This window comes from Schistocerca gregaria, chromosome 9, assembly GCF_023897955.1.
Source record: "Schistocerca gregaria isolate iqSchGreg1 chromosome 9, iqSchGreg1.2, whole genome shotgun sequence".
NCBI lineage: Eukaryota > Metazoa > Arthropoda > Insecta > Orthoptera > Acrididae > Schistocerca > Schistocerca gregaria.
The window spans coordinates 161,779,430-161,804,208 of record NC_064928.1 but is presented as its reverse complement, the minus strand read 5'-3'; the positions used below and the strand labels follow the sequence as shown (position 1 = coordinate 161,804,208).

General features: G+C 43.7%; 1 protein-coding gene across 1 annotated transcript; it reads right to left on the bottom strand.

Annotated features, from left to right (window-relative positions):
• Window positions 1–17,992: 17,992 nt before the first annotated feature.
• Window positions 17,993–21,613, bottom strand: LOC126291955 (cuticle protein 6.4-like). The gene is made up of 2 exons (XM_049985709.1): window positions 21,507–21,613; window positions 17,993–18,425 (listed from the first exon to the last, which is right to left on the bottom strand). Exons 1-2 carry the CDS (start codon window positions 21,519–21,521, stop codon window positions 18,174–18,176), a joined length of 267 nt encoding a protein of 88 aa, XP_049841666.1. The 5' UTR covers window positions 21,522–21,613; the 3' UTR covers window positions 17,993–18,173.
• Between the last annotated feature and the right edge of the window lie 3,166 nt (window positions 21,614–24,779).

Genomic DNA, 24,779 nt, shown 5'->3' with positions numbered 1-24,779 from the left:
TAGCGCCATTCGACGGCCAACACCGCAGTTCCTGGTGTGTCCGTTGTGCCGTGCGTGTGATCATTGCTTGTACAGCCCTCTCGCAGTGTCCGGAGCAAGTATGGTGGGTCTGACACACCGGTGTCAATGTGTTCTTTTTTCCATTTCCAGGAGTGTATTATGCAATATTTTCCAAAAAAATTGAAATATCTAAAGTAGTTTTCTAGCAAATGTCGAACTGGTAATCCCATTCCAATCGTTCCCATTAGGGAAGACCACTGCCTGAATCTACAGTGGCCCGCCAAATCCTTTTGACCAGGGAATGAAGGGGAACTTTGTTAAGGAATGGGAAGCTCCCAGTCGAAGATTGGAGGAATAGAGTCGTTGAGCGTTGCTAGGAGTCCTAACACGTCTTATGCCTTTTCAAAACTGTTTGAGATCTTATCAGGATCTGAGAGAACACCTCTTACGAGTGAACATGGCAAGCTGTGTTTCTCAGAATCTGTGCTTGTGTAAAACATTTTGACATTGACAGAGGTGTTGTTCGGTATCCAGACAACTCCTCTACAGCATCTTAGCGAGAGTCCGTCAACTCATGTGGACCTCATAGTACGATTCCCTCAGGTCATTCTCTCTCTCTCTCTCTCTCTCTCTCTCTCTCTCTCTCTCTCTCTGTGTGTGTGTGTGTGTGTGTGTGTGTGTGTGTGTCTGTGTATGCGTGTGTGTGGATGTGCGTGTGTGTGGATGTCTCTCTAGTCGATTTGTCACGGAGTGGTCATCGAAATGTATTTCTAGATGTGACGTGCTCCATTACTCTTCCACTGTTGCTTCATAGAATGTTATCACATTTTTCCTTGTTTATACAGATAAACACTTCAGAAGCATCAATTTCGAGAACATTAGCGTTTTATCTCATTGATTTGTGTAGCCATTATAAGTGCAATCTGTAATCTCAGTGTGACACTGATGTCACTCATTTCTAGAGAATATGTGGGAATTTCCGCTACCTGGAATTCACAAGTTGAACAGCTGCCTGTCTCTCCCAGCTGATGTGAACAGTAACTATCTAACAGAGAATGGTGCAGAGCCGTAGTACCTAAAAGCACCTAATACACAGGGCTATTCTAAATGATAGACCCATTTTCAAAACTTTATTCAAGTACAAATCCATAATGAACAAGCTTTGTATCAACGAAAAGAGTGAAACGTCCCCTTGGAAAAATTATACACGACTGTGCTTAAACTGAAACACAATATTTTTGGCGCAACGCAATCTGACTTCCAAAAATCCCTATGAAAGAATGGCCCTGACTAACATTAACCTATACGTTTCACAAATCACTTACCTCACAAAAATCTTCGTTACTCAAGCTACTGCAATACAGTGAGCGCCACTACTGCCAGCTAAATAAAAGATTCAAACTACTGAAGGCACTAACTACTGATAGGCACAGTTAGCAAATGAAAGATTTTAATACAGAACAAACAATGTATTTACCTTAATAGTCATTATATATATAGCAGTTAATGACATCCAGTCTTACAAATTTCAAAACTCCGCCATCTCTCTCCCCACGTTCACCACTGCTGGCGGCTCACCTCCAACTGCGCAACGCTACGCGCTGTTAGTATCCAGCTGCCGCTGCCCAACACTACAATGGCAGACAACAATGCAAACCAGCCACAGACTGCACACGGCACAGCCAGTGATTATCATACAGAGCGCTACGTGGCGGCGGCGTTACCAATAAAAAAAAAACCTAAACATCCTACTTACAAGAGGCAGTTTCAAAGTTTTTTTCATAATGCTTAATATCAATTTAATAAATTTAATAACTTGTAATTAATTAGTTTTTATAATTATTTAATAATTCGAAATGTGATAAATGTTCGATGTGGCCAACGTTGGATGCACAGCAAACATCGACGCGGTAGCCACCCTCGTCCCACCTACGCGAAAACGTATCTGCTGTTGCTGGGCGCATGGCAACAGTGATCGGGTTCCGCAGATCGTTCAGAGTGGCTGGCAGAGGCGTAACGTAAACAGCTGCCTCCACATAACTCCATAAGAAACAGTCGCAGGGTGTGAGTCAGGAGATCTCGGTGGCCAGAAGTGCAGAGTCAGGTCCTCAAGTACCCAGCAACCGATCCAGTGCTGAGGAAGGGAGTCATCCAATAAGCCTCATACATCGTTGTGTCAATGGGGCGGAGCTCCATCCTGTTGGAACATGAAGTCCTGGGAATCTTCCATAACTTGAGGGAACAGCCATTCTTTCAACATGTCCAGGTATGTGATTCCCGTTACAGTTCAGCAAAAAAATAAATAAATAAATAAATAAAATTTGGTCCATAAACCTTCGTATAAAAATATGGCGCCGAACACGTTGACTTTGGTGAGTCTCTTTCGTGTTACAATGGTGAATATGGATTTTCGAAAACCCATATGCGAACATTGTGTCTGTTGTCTTTTCCACTCAGGTGGAACTTCGCCTCATCACTAAAAATTACATGCTGTAGAAATGCAGCATCCACCATCTTTGCCAGCACATAACCACAAAAGCGAGACGTTTCTCTTTTTCATTGGGGTTGAGAACCTGCACAAGTTGTAGTCGGTAGGGCTTGTACAGCAAACGCCGTATCAGAACTTCCCATTCAGTTTGTTGGGGTATTCCAACTTCTCGACTGACTCTATTCGTAGACACAAAACTTGAATCCGTCGGACATCATCCTCTTACACACGCGGTCGGCCTGAGCTTTTTCCTTTGCACATGCTCCCTATCTGTATAAATTTCTTAAAGCAAAGGCTAATGCTTTTGAGAGTTGGTAGTTGGATACCAAATTTGGTACGAAATGCCCGCTGCATCGCAGTTTGCGACTCAGCGAACTCAAGAACGCAGAAAACGCACTCCACAGTCGCCAGCTCACTCACAACTGACAGTGAAACATAACGACGGCCATATTGCCGCGTGAACTCTACCGGCCGCTTCCGAAACCATCACGGCCCGCCCGCCGCCTCCCGCCAAAAACTTTGTGAAACTTTCTCTTTTCTTTGATATAAAGCTTATTCATTTTGGATTTGTACTTGAATACATACGAATTTCTGAAAATCGGTCCATCATTTAGAATAACCTTGTATTTAGAGCACCATCTTTCTGCAGAAAAGAAGTATGTTCGGATTTTTTCAGGCAAAATACCTTTGTGGAAAGCAAGCAAATGTGACGTCACATTCCCTGGATTTTGGAACAAACGGGCTCTAAACGGTATGGTGATAGAAAATAAATATAATTCAATATACCTGCTTATGGGAAAGTTATCTGATGTGTTCTGCCATTCCTGGCACTTATGGGAACGAAATGCGTTCTATCAGAAGAAAATGCACTTGGCGGTACAATGGACACTTCTTAATTTATGCCGTAAGGAGCCTGAGTGGCTACATAAAATATTAGTTCACTTTATTACAACATAGATAAGAAAACTTACCAACTTTCTATATCCATTTCCACAGGAATGTTATGAGTAGATCGGATTATATGCATAATAACAATCTTAAAATATTCCAGAAAAATGCTTAAAAATGCATGAAAAGTGTCGAAATATGCAATATCAAATAAAAAACATAGTGTTTACTGCGTGCACTACACCTCAAATTCGAAACTATGCATATCAGTTACGAGGAAGAGCACCAGCCAAGCAAAAAATCTGTACATTTAGAACGCTGATATTTTCTGAATACTTCCTGGCAGAAGTTAGGAAGGGGGCCTTTGTGGGATTCTTTTCTAAAAATTTGCAAAATGGGGACGCATACAATGTTTCAAGCGTTGTTACTTGATGCGATACGAGTGAGTCACAGCAAAACAATCGATATGTACGGGACCAGCTTCGAGATATATCGCACGCAGAGGGGCTCGCTGAAAAATTTCGTAATATTTAATTTAAGAAACAACATAGTCATGAATTTTTTTGAAAAACATTAACTTTTAATTAATACTATTGGACCAAAGCATCATTTACCATTTATTTGATACTTTTCTACTATTATAAACATAAACGACCAAATACTGTTCCAAATGTTAGGCAGTAAGATTATGCCTTCAGTAACTCTAAACATTTTTATTATCAGAAAAGGACCGTTCTGCATCAACTCAGATAACTGTGCAAAACCTGAATTTGGGTGCTATGTTGACATTTATTGTTTCTGGTAAAAGTTCAGCCATCCCATTAATAAAACTATCAATTGGGCACAAGGGTTCAAAGCCTGCTTTATTGTTAAAAATGTTTTCAAATTTTTCTTTAAGATTTCTTGGGAATACTTCCGGCTATGAGGAGCTCATTAGAATAATTTTATTCATTAATTGAATAGATACATTCAACGACAAACTTTCAGTTTCAAGTTTTTTATTACTTGCAGGTATATGGGAAAGACGAGTGCTAATCACAGGAATGTCTTTTTAAATACTGGATTCATTAAAACTTTCCTTGCACTGGCAAACTGCCAAAGCCTTTGAACCATCTAAGTAGTTTACTACCCCTCTAATGGCTTTGATATGTTCATTGTAAAATAATATGGATAATCTAATTCCCTCAGCCACACCAAACATAATTAGACTACATTCCATTATCCTCGTTTTGCTTTTGTTGATGTTCGTCTTATATCCTCCTTTCAAGACACTGTCCATTCCGTTCAACTGCTCTTACAAGTCCTTTGTTGTCTCTGACAGAATTACAATGTCATCGGCGAACCTCAAAGTTTTTATTTCTTCTTCGTGGATTTTAATACCTACTCCAAATTTTTCTTTTGTTTCCTTTACTGTTTGCTGAATATACAGATTGAATAACATCGCGGACAGGCTACAACCCTGTCTCACTTCCTTCTCAACCACTGCTTCCCTTTCATGTCCCTCGACGAGGGAAGGTACACTGCCGGAGAAGTACACTAACCTCCAGGGCAGGTAACTAAGGCATTAACGGCCACAAGGCAGAAAATACCGCTGGTTGCACTTCACTAACAATAATAATACTAAATTAAGTGATGAATAACAATAGAGAACCACAGCTGCAATATTTGACCGCCTCAAAACACTTCACTCGTTGCAGCCAGGCTCAGCGACCCTGGGAGCAACAACCCGTCGACAAAAGGCGAGATCTCAGAATAGTCGAGGTTGCATTAGCAGTTAACTCTTCAATCAACTTGAACGTCCACGGTTCGGTGTGCAACAAAGTCGTCACTATCGCAATTGCCCTCCTCGATCTGGCAGTGGCAGAACGCCGCCAGCGGCCCCGGCTTGCCCTAACGCTTCACAGACCTGCTCGCCCAACCAACCTGATGTCCGTTTGCAACACCTCTCCAAATCCCATATGCAGACAGCATTAAAATAATTCCTCATTCAAAAGTACAACATACACATGGATCCGGGAAAACAATACCGTCAACAGATCACAACACTAAAAACAGACACTGTGAAACATTAGAGATGAACTGTGGTGTGCGTACTGTAAGACCTATGGTACACACACCATCAGATTATTTGACTTGTCACTCTAACGAAGTAGGCCAGTGTCAGCAATATGTCTCGTGGTCTTATCATGGCGTGTTTATCTTCTGTCGTTAGGTAAGACGATAGAAATGCCACTTGCATGCTTAGAGTAGCAGATTGACGGTGACCAATTTTAAACAGAACTTGATTAATTTTCACACACATTTAATAAAATAATAAAAATCATAAAAATAACTTAACTTTGTTCTGGATGCTATTTACAATTGACAATCTGAAGTTCCTTTGGTCTTGGTACGTTAATCTTATTCTCACATATCTCTGATACTTGACAAAGTGTCTATGCATTTCTCTTCATGGCTATGTATAGTAATATGATAATCTTAATAGGCGCAGACTGAAACTTGTCTACGGACAAATGCAGACGAATGCAGACTGACTAATCGGAGGTCTGTACACTCGTTGTAATACCTCGAGTGTTCAGATATCACTGTGCGAGGGGGATCGTGAGGAGAAAAGGTTCTACGTTAGCAGCAATCTCATTGGCTGCGTTACATATTAATACATAGATCGGCGGAAGCAGAATTTGGTCCGTCTCTAAGGCAGTGCCATCTCGTTGTGCGGAGACGGACGAGCGCTGTGCCTGCGCTGTTGTACTTAGCGGGGCGCGCTCTCGTGGGAAAGTTGTGTGTGTGCTGGCTACGAGGAACTACAGTAATTCTGTCAGAGACAGAAAAGGACTTGGAAGAGCAGTTGAACGGAATGGTGTCTTGAAAGGATGATATAAGATGAGCATCAACAAAAGCAAAACGAGGATAATGGAATGTGGTCAAATTAAGTCGGGTGATGCTGAGGGAATTAGATTATGAAATGAGACACTTAAAATAGTAAAGGAGTTTTGCTATTTGGGGAGAAAAATAACTGATGATGGTCGAAGTAGAGAGGATATAAAATGTAGACTGGCAATGGCAAGGAAAGCGTTTCTAAAGAAGAGAAATTTGTTAACATCGAGTATAGATTTAAGTGTCAGGAAGTCGTTTCTGAAAGTATTTGTATGGAGTGCAGCCATGTATGGAAGTGGAACATGGACGCTAAATAGTTTGGACAAGAAGAGAATAGAAATGTGGTGCTACAGAAAAATGCTGAAGATTAGATGGGTAGATCACATAACTAATGAGGAAGTATTGAATAGAATTGGGGAGAAGAGGAGTTTGTGGAACAGCTTGACAAGAAGAAGGGACCGTTTGGTAGGACATGTTCTGAGGGATCAAGGGATCTCAAAGTTAGCATTGGAAGGCAGTGTGAAGGGTAAAAATCGTAGTGGGAGAGCAAGAGATGAATACACTAAGTAGATTCAGAATAACGTAGGTTGCAGTGGGTACTGGGAGATGAAGAAGTTTGCACAGGATAGATTAGCATGTAGAGCTGCACCAAACCAGTCTCAGATGACTGAAGACCACAACAACAACAACCTTTCCTCATCGTGTTGATGCTGTCTGACACAACGTGTAGTTCGACAGCCTCTTGTATTGTACTGTGCATATTTTTTGGGAGGTATACCTTGGTTCCAGTGTTTCCTTCGGCCTTGGGCGTTTCCTGAAGACGTAGTGCTGTCTGTATCTTCACCCTTGCCTAAAAATATTCCATCACTGTACCGGTGATTGGACGTTAGGCGCATTGGTTAGTAGGTTGTTCGGCGCTTAAGCTGTCATCATGTTACAACTCTTGTCTGCCTGTCTCACCTTATATTTGAGTTACCTTCCCAGGCCAACCTTTGGAACACTTGCTGAAAACCACTTGTCTTGATTCCTTAGATTGTGATACAGGTGATAAATGCAACTTTCGAAGCATGACTATTGTTATTACAGCCATGGTTCATATTCCTTACATGTTGGCAGTGAAGGTATGCATTCACTAGTGATAGTGCGTTATCCCTAATCTTTGTGTATTATTTGACAGAACTGGAAACAGCAATCCACTTGCACTAAATGGGGCAGTGATGGTGCACTATCACCAGGGATGGTATACTTTCCCTGAAACTTCCATGTTCGCTATGACATATATAAATGTGCTTCAACTGAAATCTCAGTCGGCGTCTTGCGACACAGCTCCGGAAAGACATGGTCTGTGTATGACGTAGGTGGCGTTCTTGCACCTCATTGGTATACTTTCAAATGCATGTTCAGAGAAACTCCCCACCGCACCTTTTCCACACCATGACGTCAGAAACTCGAAACGCTTAACGCTCAACGTTCGAATGCACGGCATGTGTGGCTACCAGTTTAGAAGTTGTGTAAGGTGGCGTGGTCTCCTGACCTTCATTTCTTACATATTCCATCCTCACAATCGTACTCTGCACATCAAGACACTTGATTCGAACCCAAACTCGATAAGGTAGAGTCAATTTTGTATGAATTCATGTAAGCGATATGCAGATCTAATAAGTGAATCGCAAGTGCGCACCGAGGTTGTAAAAGTCGAGGCTGGCGAACACAACGTGATGGTCACAGGAATTTTCGTTCTAAAGAGGAAACCAGCCCACTGGGAAGCCTGTCACTTCAGAGGGCTGGGTCAACGACATACCTACTTTGGCTGAAGCAACCATGCACAGAGAAGATAGCTTTTGCCAGAGTGAAGGGATAACAAATCCCGTGTTCGGCTTAAAATCAAATTCTGCTACATTGTGTGGAAGCCCCCAGAAGACGCATTTTTCACAGAACAACTGCGTAGTTATGGAGTTCTCACAGGAGGACAGTATACGCCTAACAGCGATGCTACAGATTTCTGCATTGGTCGACTCAAACGAAACGTCACTCTCCCGTTTAAAAGAGCAATGCTGATTGGCGGAATATTTCTGATGCAAACAGCCAGAGGAGTAAGGGAAGAAAGCGAATGATATACCCTTGCAACTTTTCCAGAAAAAGGGGCCGTTCCGTTGTTGCTCTTAGAGCAGGAACACGTAAAGAGAGCAAGTGCGCTTGTACATGTACGCAAAGAGCGAGGAACAATCTCTCCTCAGTACTTCACTGGGAGAGCACCTTTGTCGTTAGCGAATTGGAGTGATACTCTGTACTGAGTCACTCGCAATTAAGCGTTGTAGATTGTGTTGGCTGTCACACTTATTGTGTGGTGTGAACGTGGGCAGAGTACTAGTTAAACGCCTGCGAGCGAGTATTGAGTGGCATCGCGGTGGACTGGTTATCTGACTGGTATACCACAACAATAGACTAGGGGCAGATAGGAGTCCTTGACTTCATCAAGGCCTAGGGAGAGTTTGATTGGCGAAGGTCAATCCAGGCAGAAAGATATAGTTGTGTTATTTGTCAGCAGCGAGCGATGCAGGCAGCAGTCACAGCTCACGGTATTGTGCAGTACAGCATATCGAGCCCCATCTGTCCTCCGTAACAGTACACTCCATTACATTTCTCATGCGACAGCCTTGACCATACCTAGAAAAGTTATTCAAGTTGTGTAGGCGCAGCTCTCAGCCATTCTGCCGATTAAATAACATACTTAAAGAAAAGGGAGGAAAGGACCTTTCCATACTTTGTACAATAATAGCATTTCTATCCATAACAGGCAATCTACTGCTCCAAAAAGAACCCGAAATTTATTATTATTTTATAAGAAAAATTTTCACTTGATTTCTCAGAATTTTGTATAATAAATAATATTTTTCGTTCGTTTAATGTTTTTCTCACACTAACTAGCAATACTCCCGTACCCATGTATCCCACTAGTTACATAAGAATATATAGAATATTTTTGTGTCTTTTCCTTACAGCGGACGACTCCAGAAGATATTTGTTACTGAATGCTTTTCTAGCACTTGTTGGTACATTGGGAGCGTCTGTCTGACTTCTGTAGTAGTGTGGGGTGGAAATTGTTTCTTACAGGAGCCAAAGGGTACTTGTTGGATCAATCCATTGCGCTACTTGGAAGAATAAAACCCACACACTCACAGTTGGCGGTAGCCCATGTGACCGCACCGCCACGGAACCAACTTAAAAGGACGCCGCACCGGAGTCTAGACTGATAGTTCCGATCTCCCTGTGTAGTCGAAGCGTTGTCAGTCAGCCTCTGTTCTTCTTGTGGATATCAAACCAACCCGTCTCAAGGGCTGGTAGTGGGCTGTGCTCTGGACTAGCTGTTATTCAGGTTAACTATAAGAACTGACCAAGAACTATGTGTGCATCTCATTATTTTGCTCTCTGTGTAATAATCAAAATGGTTCAAATGGTTCTGAGCACTATGGGACTTAACATCTGAGGTCATCAGTCCCCTAGAACATAAACCTAACTAACCTAAGGACATCACACACATCCATGCCCGAGGCAGGATTCGAACCTGCGACCGCAGCAGGCCAGTGAATTAACAACAGCGGGACAGGACACATCTACATCTAAGTGATTACTCTGTTACTCACAATAAAGTGCCTGGCGGAGGGTTCAATGAACCACCTTCATGCTGTCTCTCTACCGTTCCACTCTCGAACGGCACGCGGGAAAAACGAGTACTTAAAGTTTTCTGTGAGAGCCCCGATTTCTCTTATTTTATCGTGATGATCATTTCTCCCTATGTAGGTGGGTGCTAACAGAATGCTTTCGCAATCGGAAGAGAAAACTGGTGATTGAAACTTCATGAGAAGATCCCATTGCAACGAAAAACGCCTTTGCTTTAATGATTGCAACTCCAATTCACGTATCATACTATTTCGCGATAATACAAAACGAGCTACCCTTCTTTGTACTTTTTTGATGTCATCCGTCAGTCCCACCTCATGCGGATCCCACAGCGCACAGCAGGCGGACAAGCGTAGTGTAAGCAGTCTCTTTAGTAGACCTGTTGCACCTTCTAAGTGTCCTGCCAATGAATCGCAGTCTTTGGTTTGCTCTACCCACAATATTATCTATGTCATCGTTCCAATTTAGGTAATTGGTAATTGTAATCCGTAAGTATTTAGTTGAATTTACAGCCCTCAGATTTGTCTGACTTATGGCGTAATCGAAATTTAGCTGATTTCTTTTAGTACTCATGTGAATAACTTCACACTTTTCTTTATTCAGGATCAATTGCCACTTTTTGCACCATACAGATATCTTATCTGAATCATTTTGCAAGTCGTTTTGATCATGTGATGAGTTTACAAGACGGTAAATGACAGCATCATCTGCAAATAATCTAATAGGACTACTCAGATTGTCTCCTATGTCGTTAATACAGATCAGGAACAATAGAGGGCCTATAACACTTCCTTGGGGAACGCCAGATATTACTTCTGTTTTATTCGATGACTTTCCGTCTATTACTACGAACTGTGGCCTTTGTAGCAGGAAATCACGAATCCAGTCGCACAACTAAGGCAATACTCTGTAGGCACCCAGTTTGGTTAGATGTCGCTTATGAGGAACTGTGTCAAAAACCTTCTGGAAATCTAAAAATATGGAATCAATTTCACATCCCCTGTCTATATTACTTATTACTTCATGAGTATAAAGAGCTAGCTGTGTTTCACAAGAGCGATATATTCTGAATCCTTGCTGATTATAAGTCAATAAATCGTTTTCTTCGAGGTACTTCATAATGTTCGAATACAGTATATGTTGTAAACCCCTACTGCAAATCGACGTTAGCGATATAGGCCTGTAATTCAGCAGATTAGTCCTACTTTTCTTTTTGGGTATTGGTGTGACTTGAACAATTTTCCAGTCTTTAGGTACAGATCTTCCTGTGAACGAGTGGTTGTATATAACTGCTAAATATTGAGCTATTTTATCAGCATAGAGGAACCAGTATGGTATACAATCTGTACCGGAGGCCTTGCCTGTATTAAGTGATTTAAGCTGTTTTGTTACACCGAGGATACTATTTCTACACTCCTGGAAATGGAAAAAAGAACACATTGACACCGGTGTGTCAGACCCACCATACTTGCTCCGGACACTGCGAGAGGGCTGTACAAGCAATGATCACACGCACGGCACAGCGGACACACAAGGAACCGCGGTGTTGGCCGTCGAATGGCGATAGCTGCGCAGCATTTGTGCACCGCCGTCGTCAGTGTCAGCCAGTTTGCCGTGGCATACGGAGCTCCATCGCAGTCTTTAACACTGGTAGCATGCCGCGACAGCGTGGAAGTGAACCGTATGTGCAGTTGACGGACTTTGAGCGAGGGCGTATAGTGGACATGCGGGAGGCCGCGTGGACGTACCGCCGAATTGCTCAACACGTGGGGCGTGAGGTCTCCACAGTACATCGATGTTGTCGCCAGTGGTCGGCGGAAGGTGCACGTGCCCGTCGACATGGGACCGGACCGCAGTGACGCACGGACGCACGCCAAGACCGTAGGATCCTACGCAGTGCCGTAGGGGACCGCACCGCCACTTCCCAGCAAATTAGGGACACTGTTGCTCCTGGGGTATCGGCTAGGACCATTCACAACCGTCACCCTGAAGCTGGGCTACGATCCCGCACACCGTTAGGCCGTCTTCCGCTCACGCCCCAACATCGTGCAGCCCGCCTCCAGTGGTGTCGCGACAGGCGTGAATGGAGGGACGAATGGAGACGTGTCGTCTTCAGCGATGAGAGTCGCTTCTGCCTTGGTGCCAATGATGGTCGTATGCGTGTTTGGCGCCGTGCACGTGAGCGCCACAATCAGGACTGCATACGCCTGAGGCACACAGGGCCAACACCCGGCATCATGGTGTGGGGAGCGAGGGGACACTGAATAGTGCACGGTACATCCAAACCGTCATCGAACCCATCGTTCTACAATTCCTAGACCGGCAAGGGAACTTGCTGTTCCAACAGGACAATGCACGTCCGCATGTATCCCGTGCCAACCAACGTGCTCTAGAAGGTGTAAGTCAACTACCCTGGCCAGCAAGATCTCCGGATCTTTCCCCCATTGAGCATGTTTGGTACTGGATGAAGTGTCGTCTCACGCGGTCTGAACGTCCAGCACGAACGCTGGTCCAACTGAGGCGCCAGGTGGAAATGGCATGGTAAGCCGTTCCACAGGACTACATCCAGCATCTCTACGATCGTCTCCATGGGAGAATAGCAGCCTGCATTGCTGCGAAAGGTGGATATACACTGTACTAGTGCCGACATTGTGCATGCTCTGTTGCCTGTGTCTATGTGCCTGTGGTTCTGTCAGTGTGATCATGTGATGTATCTGACCCCAGGAATGTGTCAATAAAGTTTGCCCTTCCTGGAACAATGAATTCACGGTGTTCTTATTTCAATTTCCAGGAATGTATGTTTCGCATCTTGGCAGTTGTTCTTGACTGCAATTCACGAATATTTACTTCATCTTCTTTGGTGAAGGAGCTTAGGAAAACGGTTTTTAATAACTCTGCTTCAATGGCACTGTCATCAGTGACGTCACCGTTGTTATCGCGCAGTCGAGGTATTGATTGCGTCTTGCCACTGGTGTGCTTTATGTATGACCAGAATCTCTTTGGGTTTTCTGCCAGATTTAGAGACTGTCACGGTTCATTAGATTTTCCAAAATGCATATTCTTTTATAATAGAGGCCCAAATAGATGTGGCTGTGCCCAAAATTAATGTTTTGTTATACTCCAGCGAATGTCCATTGTATACACAATGTTCCAGAATCACAGACTTGCTGGGTTGCAGAAGGCAACGATTATGTTCTGCGCAAAGTTCTTCCGCTGTGCGTGTTGTTTGTCCTATATAGGCCATACCATGCTGTCAAGGTATTCGATAAATACCCGCCTTCTGCAAAACAAGTTATCCTTCACCCCAGCAGGTCCGAAATCTTAGATGGTGGACGGAAAATCACTTTCATCTGAATTACTAAGGATCTATCAGCGCGCTATATAACGCGCAACGGACAGCATCTTCGTCAGTTTTCGATGGCTCACCTGAAGATGAACGGCAGGCGTCCTTTTGAATCAGGGAGTGAAGTTTACGACGACTGGCTGCAATCCCGGAATCTCTCCGAAGATTTAATTCGCCAGGAACATTTTAAATTTCCTATCTCTGTAAGTGTGTGTGAGTTCCTAAGTGAACACACTACTGAGGTCATCGGTCCTAGACTTACACACTACTTGAACTAACGTACGCTAAGGACAACACACACACCCCTGCCCGAGGGAGGACTCTAACCTCTGGCGAAAGCGGCCGTGCAATCCGTCACATGGCGCCTCAAACCACGCGGCCACTACTCGCGGCTCTCTCTAAGTATTTTTGTCTGTAACTAAGCAGGAAAAGTACACTCTTAGAAACTACTTAACATAGTCGCCTTTTTCTTTTTAATTCGGCTGCTACTTGCTAGATGTTTGTTGTTACAAGGCCGGCCGGGGTGGCCAAGCGGTTCTAGGCCCTACAGGCTGGAACCGCACGACTGCTACGGTCGCAGGTTCGAATCCTGTCTCGGGGATGGATGTGTGTGATGCCCTTAGGTTAGTTAGGTTTAAGTAGTTCTACTTTATAGGGGACTGATGACCTCAGAAGTTAAGTCCCATAGTGCTCAGAGCCATTTGAATCATTTGTTGTTACAAAATACGGCTGAGAACAGCGGGCAACACGAAAACGTGATTGGGCTCGCAGTTTGGTGATCACTGCCCCAGACTGTTACAGCTAAATTAAGGAATAATACACTCGTTGGTCAAGAAAGTGGTGCACTGCCATTATAATTAAAGAAATGGCTCTGAGCACTTTGGGACTTAACATCTATTGTCATCAGTCCCCTAGAACTTAGAACTAGTTAAACCTAACTAACCTAAGGCCAGCACACAACACCCAGTCATCACGAGGCAGAGAAAATCCCTGACCCCGCCGGGAATCGAACCGGGGAACCCGGGCGTGGGAGCCATTATAATGAATTAACGTTATTAATATCTTGAAATGAATATAATAAAACATGCGATTTTAAGAAACAGGTGTCTTATACGGTCATTTAGTCAAACATCTTCAGTTGAAGGTCTGTGTGAGTACAGTGTACGTCAGCGGAGATAGGTTTAAAGTGCTACTCATGACCCAATGGCTGGTGTGTGTATTTTTCTTGTGTTTCCATTTATTTACTGTCAGCTCCAGTACTGGACGAGTTACGTTGCAATGGGTACCTGCAGTGTGTGCTAATACAGCAGAGTCAATGTAAATTTTTGCCAGGTTTTTAATAACGTCATATTTTTGTGCATGGTGCACTATGAGAGACTTACTCCCTTTCATACCTGTCCAACAATCGCAGTTGCAAGAAAGACCATAACCCTGGTTAACGACCACCTGCTAGATAAAAATTTACTTCAAACTTTTTTTCGATGTTGCTTCTGTACACACAGTTTTTGAGTTGTCTACTGATCCGTGCAAGGACAACACAGCACTTACAAAGATCTCTTATCAGTCTATGATCAGCCATGTCCAACTTACAATTAGCCAACATCTTACATAGAAAGTGATGTGTCATTACTATCCAGCGATTGCGCACTTCATTCACACCACAGGGTTTCGTTACAGGTAAACATTTATAACCAGTGTATGTTGCTTTGGGTCTGGTAGTCAGGTGGCAAATAGGGTACGTGCAAACTCAAAGGTCGCGAGATCGAATCCTTCTGGCACCACGAATTGTTTATTCTGCTTGCATTCTAGCCTTCACCTCTCAACGATGAGAAGATTCACCATGAACGACATTTGTTTCAGATTACACGTTAAAGTGCGGGTCCTCTTTTCCTTACAGAATTACTGTTGTAACCAGAAAGACCGAACTAGCATACATCTACATCTACATCTACATGACTACTCTGCAATTCACATTTAAGTGCTTGGCAGAGGGTTCATCGAACCACAATCATACTATCTCTCTACTATTCTACTCCCGGACAGCGAGCGGGAAAAACGAACACCTAAACCTTTCTGTTCGAGCTCTGATTTCTCTTATTTTATTTTGATGATCATTCCTACCTATGTAGGTGAGGCTCAACAAAATATTTTCACATTCGGAAGAGAAAGTTGGTGACTGAAATTTCGTAAAAAGGTCTCTCCGCGACGAAAAACGTCTACGCTGTATTGACTTCCATCCCAACTCGTGTATCATATCTGCCACACTCTCTCCCCTATAACGCGATAATACAAAACGAGCTGCCCTTTTTTGCACCCTTTCGATGTCCTCCGTCAATCCCACCTGGTAAGGATCCCACACCGCGCAGCAATATTCTAACAGTGGACGAACGAGTGTAGTGTAAGCTGTCTCTTTAGTGGACTTGTTGCATCTTCTAAGTGTCCTGCCAATGAAACGCAACCTTTGGCTCGCCTTCCCGACAATATTGTCTATGTGGTCCTTCCAACTGAAGTTGTTCGTAATTTTAATACCCAGGTACTTAGTTGAATTGACAGCCTTGAGAATTGTACTATTTATCGAGTAATCGAATTCCAACGGATTTCTTTTGGAACTCATGTGGATCATCTCATACTTTTCGTTATTTAGCGTCAACTGCCACCTGACACACCATACAGCAATCTTTTCTAAATCGCTTTGCAGCTGATACTGGTCTTTTGATGACCTTACTAGACGGTAAATTACAGCATCATCTGCGAACAACCTAAGAGAACTGCTCAGATTGCCACCCAGGTAACATATATAGATCAGGAACAGTAGAGGTCCCAGGACGCTTCCCTGGGGAACACCTAATATCACTTCAGTTTTACTCGATGATTTGCCGTCTATTACTACGAACTGCGACCTTCCTGACAGGAAATCACGAATCCAGTCGCACAACTGAGACGATACCCCATAGCTCCGTAGCTTGATTAGAAGTCGCTTGTGAGGAACGGTGTCAAAAGCTTTCCGGAAATCTAGAAATACGGAATCAACTTGAGATCCCCTGTCGAAAGCGGCCATTACTTCGTGCAAACAAAGAGCTAGCTGCGTTGCACAAGAGCGATGTTTTCTGAAGCCATGCTGATTACGTGTCAATAGATAGATCGTTCCCTTGGAGGTGATTCATAATGTTTGAATACAGTATATGCTCCAAACCCCTACTGCAAACCGACGTCAATGATAAAGGTCTGTAGTTAAATGGATTACTCCTACTACCCTTCTTGAACACTGGTGCGACCTGCGCAATTTTCCAATCTGTAGGTACAGATCTATCGGTGAGCGAGCGGTTGTATGTGAGTGCTAAGTAGGGAGCAGTAGTATCAGCGTAATCTGAATGGAACCTAATCGGTATACAATATGGACCTGAAGACTTGCCCGTATCAAGCGATTTGAATTGGTTCGCAACCCCTAAGGTATCTACTTCTAAGAAACTCATGCTAGCAGATGTTCGTGTTTCAAATTCTGGAATATTCCATTCGTCTTTCCTGGTGAAGGAATTTCGGAAAACTGCGTTCAATAACTCCGCTTTAGCGGCACAGTCGTCGATAACAGTACCATCGGCACTGCGCAGCGAAGGTATTGACTGCGTCTTGCCGCTTGTGTACTTTACATACGACCAGAATTTCTTCGGATTTTCTACCAAATTTCGAGACAATGTTTCGTTGTGGAACCTATTAAAGGCATCTCGCGTCGAAGTACGTGCCAAATTTCGCGCATCTGTAAATTTTAGCCCATCTTCAGTATTTCGCGTTCTTCTGAACTTCGCATGCTTTTTCCGTTGCCTCTGCAACAGCATTCGGGCCTCTTAAAAGAGAATAGATACAAGAGAACGACAGCCTTCTACACTGCAGAGGTTAACCATTACACCATGTTTGTTAAGTCAAGAGCCCTTTACATTTCAGAATGTTTACTACTGAATAAGAAATGTGAAATAGAAGAAGTAGAGAAGAAGGGAAGGAAAATCTTAAGGAAGATTATCGGACCGAAAAAATGAAGAGCAAAAATTAAGATCTGTGTTAACAGATGGAGAAGAGCACAGGCCCTAGACGCGAGAGAAGGTTGACGTTTCATGGGCACCTCTTCAGAAAAAGCGAATGCTTCAACTTAATCACCAAACTAAAGTCTACCACACACTGAATTAAGAAAATAAAAAATCAGTCAAAAAGAAATCTGGGATAAAGAGGTATCTTGAATGAATTTTGATAATTGTAAATGGTTTCTGGATAGGCCAAATCGGAAAAAAATATCGGCTATGAAGAGAAAGATTGATTACTTAATTTGCATCTATCCATCAGGATCAAGAGGAATTTGTACACGTTACGTTTATTACTCCTAGTACCTCTTCATTCTCTCAATATCTTTGTTTGTCAGCGGTTTGGTGATATACAACTTGATTGTTTTGTCAGTATACCTAAAATATACCACAACTGCCTTGTAACTGCATCTTTCTTGGAATTCCATTTGTCGATCGTAAATAGATAATTACTTACCAGTTGACTTATACTAAACTTGCTCCGTGTTCTCTGGTTGCTCAGTTCGCATCATGATCTATATCGCACTAGGTTCTTTTGATCCCAGATATGTATCAACATGTTTATTTTTCATCATATCCATATGTTCAAGAGTTCTTACTGTACTTCTTACGTTGGTCAAGTAGATTAAGAATAAAAACAAAACATAGTTTTATAAGTTGGAAATGATTTATTTTCGATTGTGACGATTACGAGCTACTGCAACAGCTGGAAATGATCAACATCAGATCTCATATACTCAAGTGTATGTTGGAAGTTACTTGCTGGCTGGGCTCAGTGGATGTGAGGGGATTGTCAGGACTGGAGGGGGACGTGAATGCGCGAATCTCAGTAGTGGTAGCCACCATAGTAGCCGAGACCATGGTAGCCGATTGCGCCGTATCCCAGACCGCGGTAGCCCAGTCCGTAGTAGCCGGCAGCATATCCAGGGTACCCGTATCCGTATCCACCGTAGAGTCCAGAAGAGTAGGCCAGGGGGGCGGAGTAGCCGAGGCCGGTGGCGTAGGCCAGGCCGCGCTTCTCCTTGGGGGCGGACTCCTCAGCGGCGAAGGCGGCGGCTAACAGGCACAGGGCCAGGACCTGAAAAGTCGAGGACGTTATCACGTATGGGTATACTAACCTAGGGACCGCTTCAGTAACTCAAAACACCAGAAACCTATCTGATTAGTCAGAAAAACCAACTTTTGAAGCTGTGAAGGTATTACCCAATGTGCTCCACGGGGTTCCGTCTTGGTTCTATCATTATATTTAATGTACACTATGGGGAAAGTGTGTATCACCCTCAAGGACGCGGAGATTATATTGATAGGTGATAGCTAGCTCATCATTGTTGGAGTATATGATAACAAATTCAGACCAAATGTAACACTCAAGTCGCAGTAAAGGGTGCCAAAAGGGCAGCATCAGTACACAGTGTAACCCCCTCTGAAGGCAATTCGGGCTTGTATTCTCGCACATAAAGGTGCCGAATGACGTTCTGCGATATATTGTCCCAAGCACCTTGAGTCTCCGGTTGCAATTTGGCAGGCCTTACAACCCTGGAAAAAGAGTAAGTTCCCACTTCATCATGTCCCATACGTGGTCAACAGGCGAGACATATGGTGATCTTGCTGACGAGAGCAGTTCTTCAACAACACAAAAAGCATGTTACATCGCTTCAGTCGTATGTGGACATGCAGTGTTCAAAATGGTTCAAATGGCTCTGAGCACTATGCGACTTCACTTCTGAGGTCATCAGTCGCCTATAACTTAGAACTAATTAAATCTAACTAACCTATGGACATCACACACATCCATGCCCGAGGCAGGATTCGAACCTGCGACCGTAGCGGTCGCTCGGTTCCAGACTATAGCGCCTAGAACCGCACGGCCTCTCTGGCCGGCGAACGTGCAGTGTCCTGCTCAAAAAAACATATCTTCTTCCTGTGGAAGAAATGGCAGGAGAACAGGGATAACAACCTGTGTAATGTGGCGGGTACTGGTTCCTTTGCCCTGCAGAAACACCGAATTTGACCGTGAGGTGCAACTGATGGCCTCCCCCAACATAAATACTGGTATGAAGCCTGTGGGCGATTGCAATCTCGAATAGGTATTTTACCAGTTCTACATCACACACACTTATGTCCATTACTCGCATAAGACAGACGCTACTCTCATCGCTGAAGGCAACTGAGCGCCATTCCACTCTCCAGCCAACTCAATTACTGTGACTAACCCAAAGCAGACAATGTTGTCTATGCCGTGGTGTCTGTCATACCCAGGCCAAGGGCAAACGTAAGCAGACGGTTCCTAATGGACCCTGAAGACACAGCAGGTCCAACATGTGGCTGGATTTCGTTCCTGGATGATGCTCAGTCGGCCATTAGTGCCCACACATTGTGTCGATGTTGACCCTGTGCTATGCAGACATCCACGACCTGGTCCAGTGGCAGATACAGAAATACCTCAAGGAGGGGCACCGTAGATGTCTTGAGCTACCTTTACTTTTACCATATTCGCCTGCTTGGCTGGGTGGTAACGTGCTTGCCTCCTATGCACTTTTCCCTAGTTCGATTCCGGCCCGTGTTGGAGATTTTCTCCGCTTGTGGACTGGATGTTGTGTTGTCCTCATTATCACTTCATCCTCATCATCGGCTGCGAGTCGCCCGATATGGCGCTGACTCAAAAGTGACTTGCACCTGGCGCCAAACCCGAATGGGACCTCCCAGCCAACAATGCCATTCATGTTTTTTTACTTTTACCATAATAAAAAATAATCAAATCAAATGCAAAGGAAGTTTTATTTAAACTGCTTATGCACATACACAAGACAATGCCATTTTCCTTAAATGGTGAATTCTATGCGCCTACTCTTCCTGCCAAATCGGCCAATTACATCGTCAATAGGACAGTCAATGTTAGGGTGAGTGTTCAACAGAGCTAAGCCGTTAAGTCGAACCTCCTTCATTGCCGACTTCAGCCGCAGTGTTGAAAAACTTCTTTCTGCCATAGCAATAGACGCAGGTGAAAGCGGCGAGCCAATATGCACCTTACTACATTTAATACAACGGCGAGTTTCCAATGATGACGCCATCCAGAAATTTATCTGTGTGGAACTTTTATTGTCGGTTCTGTTCCTTTCTAGTTCATTCGATAAAGGTCGTATATAGTAACAATGCATTGTTAGGAATCTTCTCGAAAGTCACTTTTACTGGAGATATACGCATCAGTATTTTCCCATACCTAACCCATAATACGAGTTAGATATGGGAAACTATTGTTACATTATTAGTAAAAATATTGTTAGGAGTCTGTTATGAGACTCGTTACAATATAGTGTTACGAATATTTTTAATGAGAAATTAATATAGGTTACTATTCACAATCAACTGATCACTCTTACTCTTGACTAATCTTCATTCTTGTACTTGCTGTAAGTGTCATCATTTTACTTATTCATTCTTCAGTCTTAATATATTCGAGCAAATGCCAGACAGAATAACGTATAGAGACCACTAGATTGGCCGCGACTTTTCTCGTATAAAATACGATTAAAGTACAACTGCTCCATAACTCGATTTAGTCGAGTCGACTGACGAAAGAAACGAACGAATAGCTTATGCGCCCCCCATATGTATCCGCCACGGACCTGGTCTCCATGTGTGACATGTTTGACAGACCATTGGTGAAAGCAGCGACACATCACCAATACAATGTGTCCAACAAGTGCAGTAATCCGCCACTACGTCCATGTAGCTTCCGACAGGCCTACGATGCGACTCCGTTCAAATGGCGGAAGCTGTTCAACAGTGGTGGCAAAGGGTATGGTTGTACCCTAAAATGATTGCTGCAAATGCTTTGAACTATTTAAGCACAGTTACCGCTTTTGCAGTCAAAACAGTGGGACCACAGATAGGCTTCATGAGCGATACCTACATTTACAGGGATACTCTGTAAATCGCATTTTTGCCTGGCACACGGTTCATCGAACCACCACAGTTCTCTATTATTCCAGTCTCGTATAGAGTGTGGAAAGTATGAACACCCATACCTTTCCGTACGAGCTCTGATTTACCTTATTTTATCATGGTGCTCGTTTCTCCCTATGTAGGTCCGCGTCAGCAAAATAGAATATGTATACAGACACAGAGGCTGAGATGTGCTGCTATCCAACACACTTACCAGGTACTTCATCATGGCTGGTAATCGTTGGTTGGCTGCCTCTCCTGCGCTGAAAACTGTGGCTGGCGAATGCTGAAGTCTGCGTTGGGAGGGGCAGTCTTATATAGAGGCTTCCAGTCCCCGAGGCGTGGCACTGACTGGAGGCCATCCGGACTCTAGCGGTGACTGAAACATGTTATGCTCCCGTTCTGCGAAACGACTGAAGGAGAGGGAAGGGGGGGGGGGTGGCGGAGGTAACAGCTGTGAACGATGGTCACCCTGGGCAGCTTGCCTGACACACACCATCTGTCAGTCTCCAATGCGCGCTCCACCTGTTCTCCGCGACCGCTTCTTGAAAGTTTCCTTTTCGCCAACTGCCCTCAGCAGGCGACGCACGTATCAAGAAATGTCATTCGCTCAGCTGTAGTGACATTTATACGACCCTCAGTAGTGTTCTGACGTATGCCATTACAATGGTGTTGGTGCAAAGCGCTTGCGAGCACAGTAAACATTACTATAGATATTATCAGTCAATACTCACACATATCACAAGTCTTTCCCGTACAGAGACTTTGTTGTTTGTTTGTTTTTGGGGCAGGGGACCAAACAGCGATGTCATCGGTCCCATCGGATTAGGGAAGGATGGGGAAGGAAGTCGTCCGCGTCCTTTCAAAGGAACCATCCCAGCATTTGCCTGAAGCGATTGAGGGAAATCATGGAAAACCTAAATCAGCATGACCGGACAAATCGTCGTCCTCCCGAATGGGAATCCAGTGTGATAACCACTAACCGACTCATGTGGCCAAGCGGTTCTAGACGCTTCAGTCTGGAACCGCCCGACCGCTACAGTCGCAGGTTCGAATCCTGCCTCGGGTATGGCTGTGTGTGATGTCCTCAGGTTAGTTAGGTTTAAGTAGTTCTAAGTTCTAGGGATACCGGAACAAGTGAGGCAATACTGACCCTACAACTTATCTTAGAAGCTCGATTAAGAAAAGGCAAACCTAAGTTTCTAGCATTTGTAGACTTAGAGAAAGCTTTCAACAACGTGGACTGGAATACTCTCTTTCAAATTCTGAAGGTGGCACGGGTAAAATACAGCGAACGAAAGGCTATCTACAATTTGTACAGAAACCAGAAGGCAGTTATAAGAGTCGAGGGACACGAAAGGGAAGCAGTGCTTGGGAAGGGAGTGAGACAGGGTTCTAGCCTGTCCCCGATGCTATTCAATCTGTATATTGAGCAAGTAGTAACGGAAACAAAAGAAAAGTTCGCAGTAGGTATTGAAATCCATGGAGAAGAAATAAAAACTTTGAGGTTCGGCGACGACATTGTAATTCTGTCGGAGACAGGAAAGGACTTGGAAGAGCAGTTGAACGGAATGGACAGTGTCTTAAAAGGAGGGTATAAGACGAACATTAACAAAAGCAAAACGAGGATAATGGAATGTAGTCGAATTAAGTCGGGTGATGCTGAGGGACTTAGATTAGGAAATCACCTAAAGTAGTAAGGGAGTTTTACTATTTAGGGAGTAAAATAACTGATGATGGTCGAAGTAGAGAGGATATAAAATGTAGACTGGCAATGGCAAGGAAAGCGTTTCTGAAGAAGAGAAATTTGTTAACATCGAGTATAGATTTAAGTGTCAGGAAGTCTAAAAAGTATTTGTATGGATTGTAGCCATGTATGGGAGTGAAACATGGATGATAAATAGTTTAGACAAGAAGAGAATAGAAGCCTTTGAAATATTGTGCTACAGAAGAATGCTGGGTAGGTCACATAACTAATGATGAGGTATTGAGTACAATTGGGGAGAAGAGGAGTCTGTGGCACACTATGCAGATTCAGAATGATGTAGGTTGCAGTAGGTACTGGGAGATGAAGAAGCTTGCACAGGATAGAGTAGCATGGAGAGCTGCAACAAACCAGACTCAGGACTGAAGACCACAACAAGTCCTAGGGGACCGACGACCCGACCTCAGATATTAAGTCCCATAGTGCTCAGAGCCATCTGAACCATATTTTGCTAACCACTGCGCCACCTGCCTTTTATCACTATTTTGCCGACTAGTGGCTTGATAACGGGCATATGCCGAGATAGATGCATAACTGCGGTGTAAGGCGCCATCGCACAAATAATGTCTCAGACGGATGGAACCGGAGAATTAATATAATAATGCCAAAAGCTCATCTGAGTGTTCAGTCATTAGTGAAAAATCTTCGATAAGGTGCAAATGGCCACCAGTTTGAACGACCAATTTTAAGCTTTGGTAGGAAAAGAAGAAAAACGTTGGCAATGAAGACTGAAGAAACGATTGCAAAGGTTTTAAAGAAACTCCAAACTGATGGGAACTTGAAACCATTTCTGACGTGTGTGGCCAACGCACAGAAATTACAATGACAAAGGAAGCACCAGAATCGTTGAATAATTTGTAAATGTCTGAAAGGAGTTTAATGTATTCGTTGGCAGTCTTATAAATATTGTAGATAAATTTAATGGGGAACGCAAAGAGACTACTTTCTCGTGGTGTTCGCTCTAAACGACTAAAACTCGGCCAAATATCTTTCGAAATCTGTAAAATATTCCCTAATAAAGAATAATAAGACTATCTTAAAGGCGAAACCTTCTCTAGAGGATATTCGGAGCATTCGCTTGGGCGGACACCGAATATAAAATCTTTGCATCCGAAACGTAGGAAAATGACTTAAATCCATTCTTCCGTCCATCTTTAAAAGATGAGCAAATCAGCGTGAAACTGCTAAAGACAAAATACACTACTGGCCATTAAATTGCTACACCAAGAAGAAATGCTGGTGATAAACGGGTATTCATTGAACTAACATGTGATTACATTTTCACGCGATTTGGGTGCATAGATCCTGAGAAATCAGTACCCAGAACAACCACCTCCGCCGTAATAAAGGTCTTGACACCCCCGGGCATTGATTCAAACAGAGCTTGGATGGGGTGTAGAAGTACAGCTGTCCATGCAGCTTCAACACGATTCCACAGTTCATCAAGAGTATTGACTGGCATATTGTGACGAGTCAGTTGCTCGGCCACGATTGAGCTGACGTTTTCAATTGGTGAGAGATCTGGAGAATGTGCTGGCCAGGGCAGCAGTCGAACATTTTCTGTATCCAGAAAGGCCAGTACAGGACCTGCAGCATGCGGTCGAGCATTATCCTGCTGAAATGTAGGGTTTCGCAGGGATCGACTGAAGGGTAGATCCACGGGTCAAATGGCACCCCATACCACCACGCCGGTTGATACGCCAGTATGGCGATGACGAATAC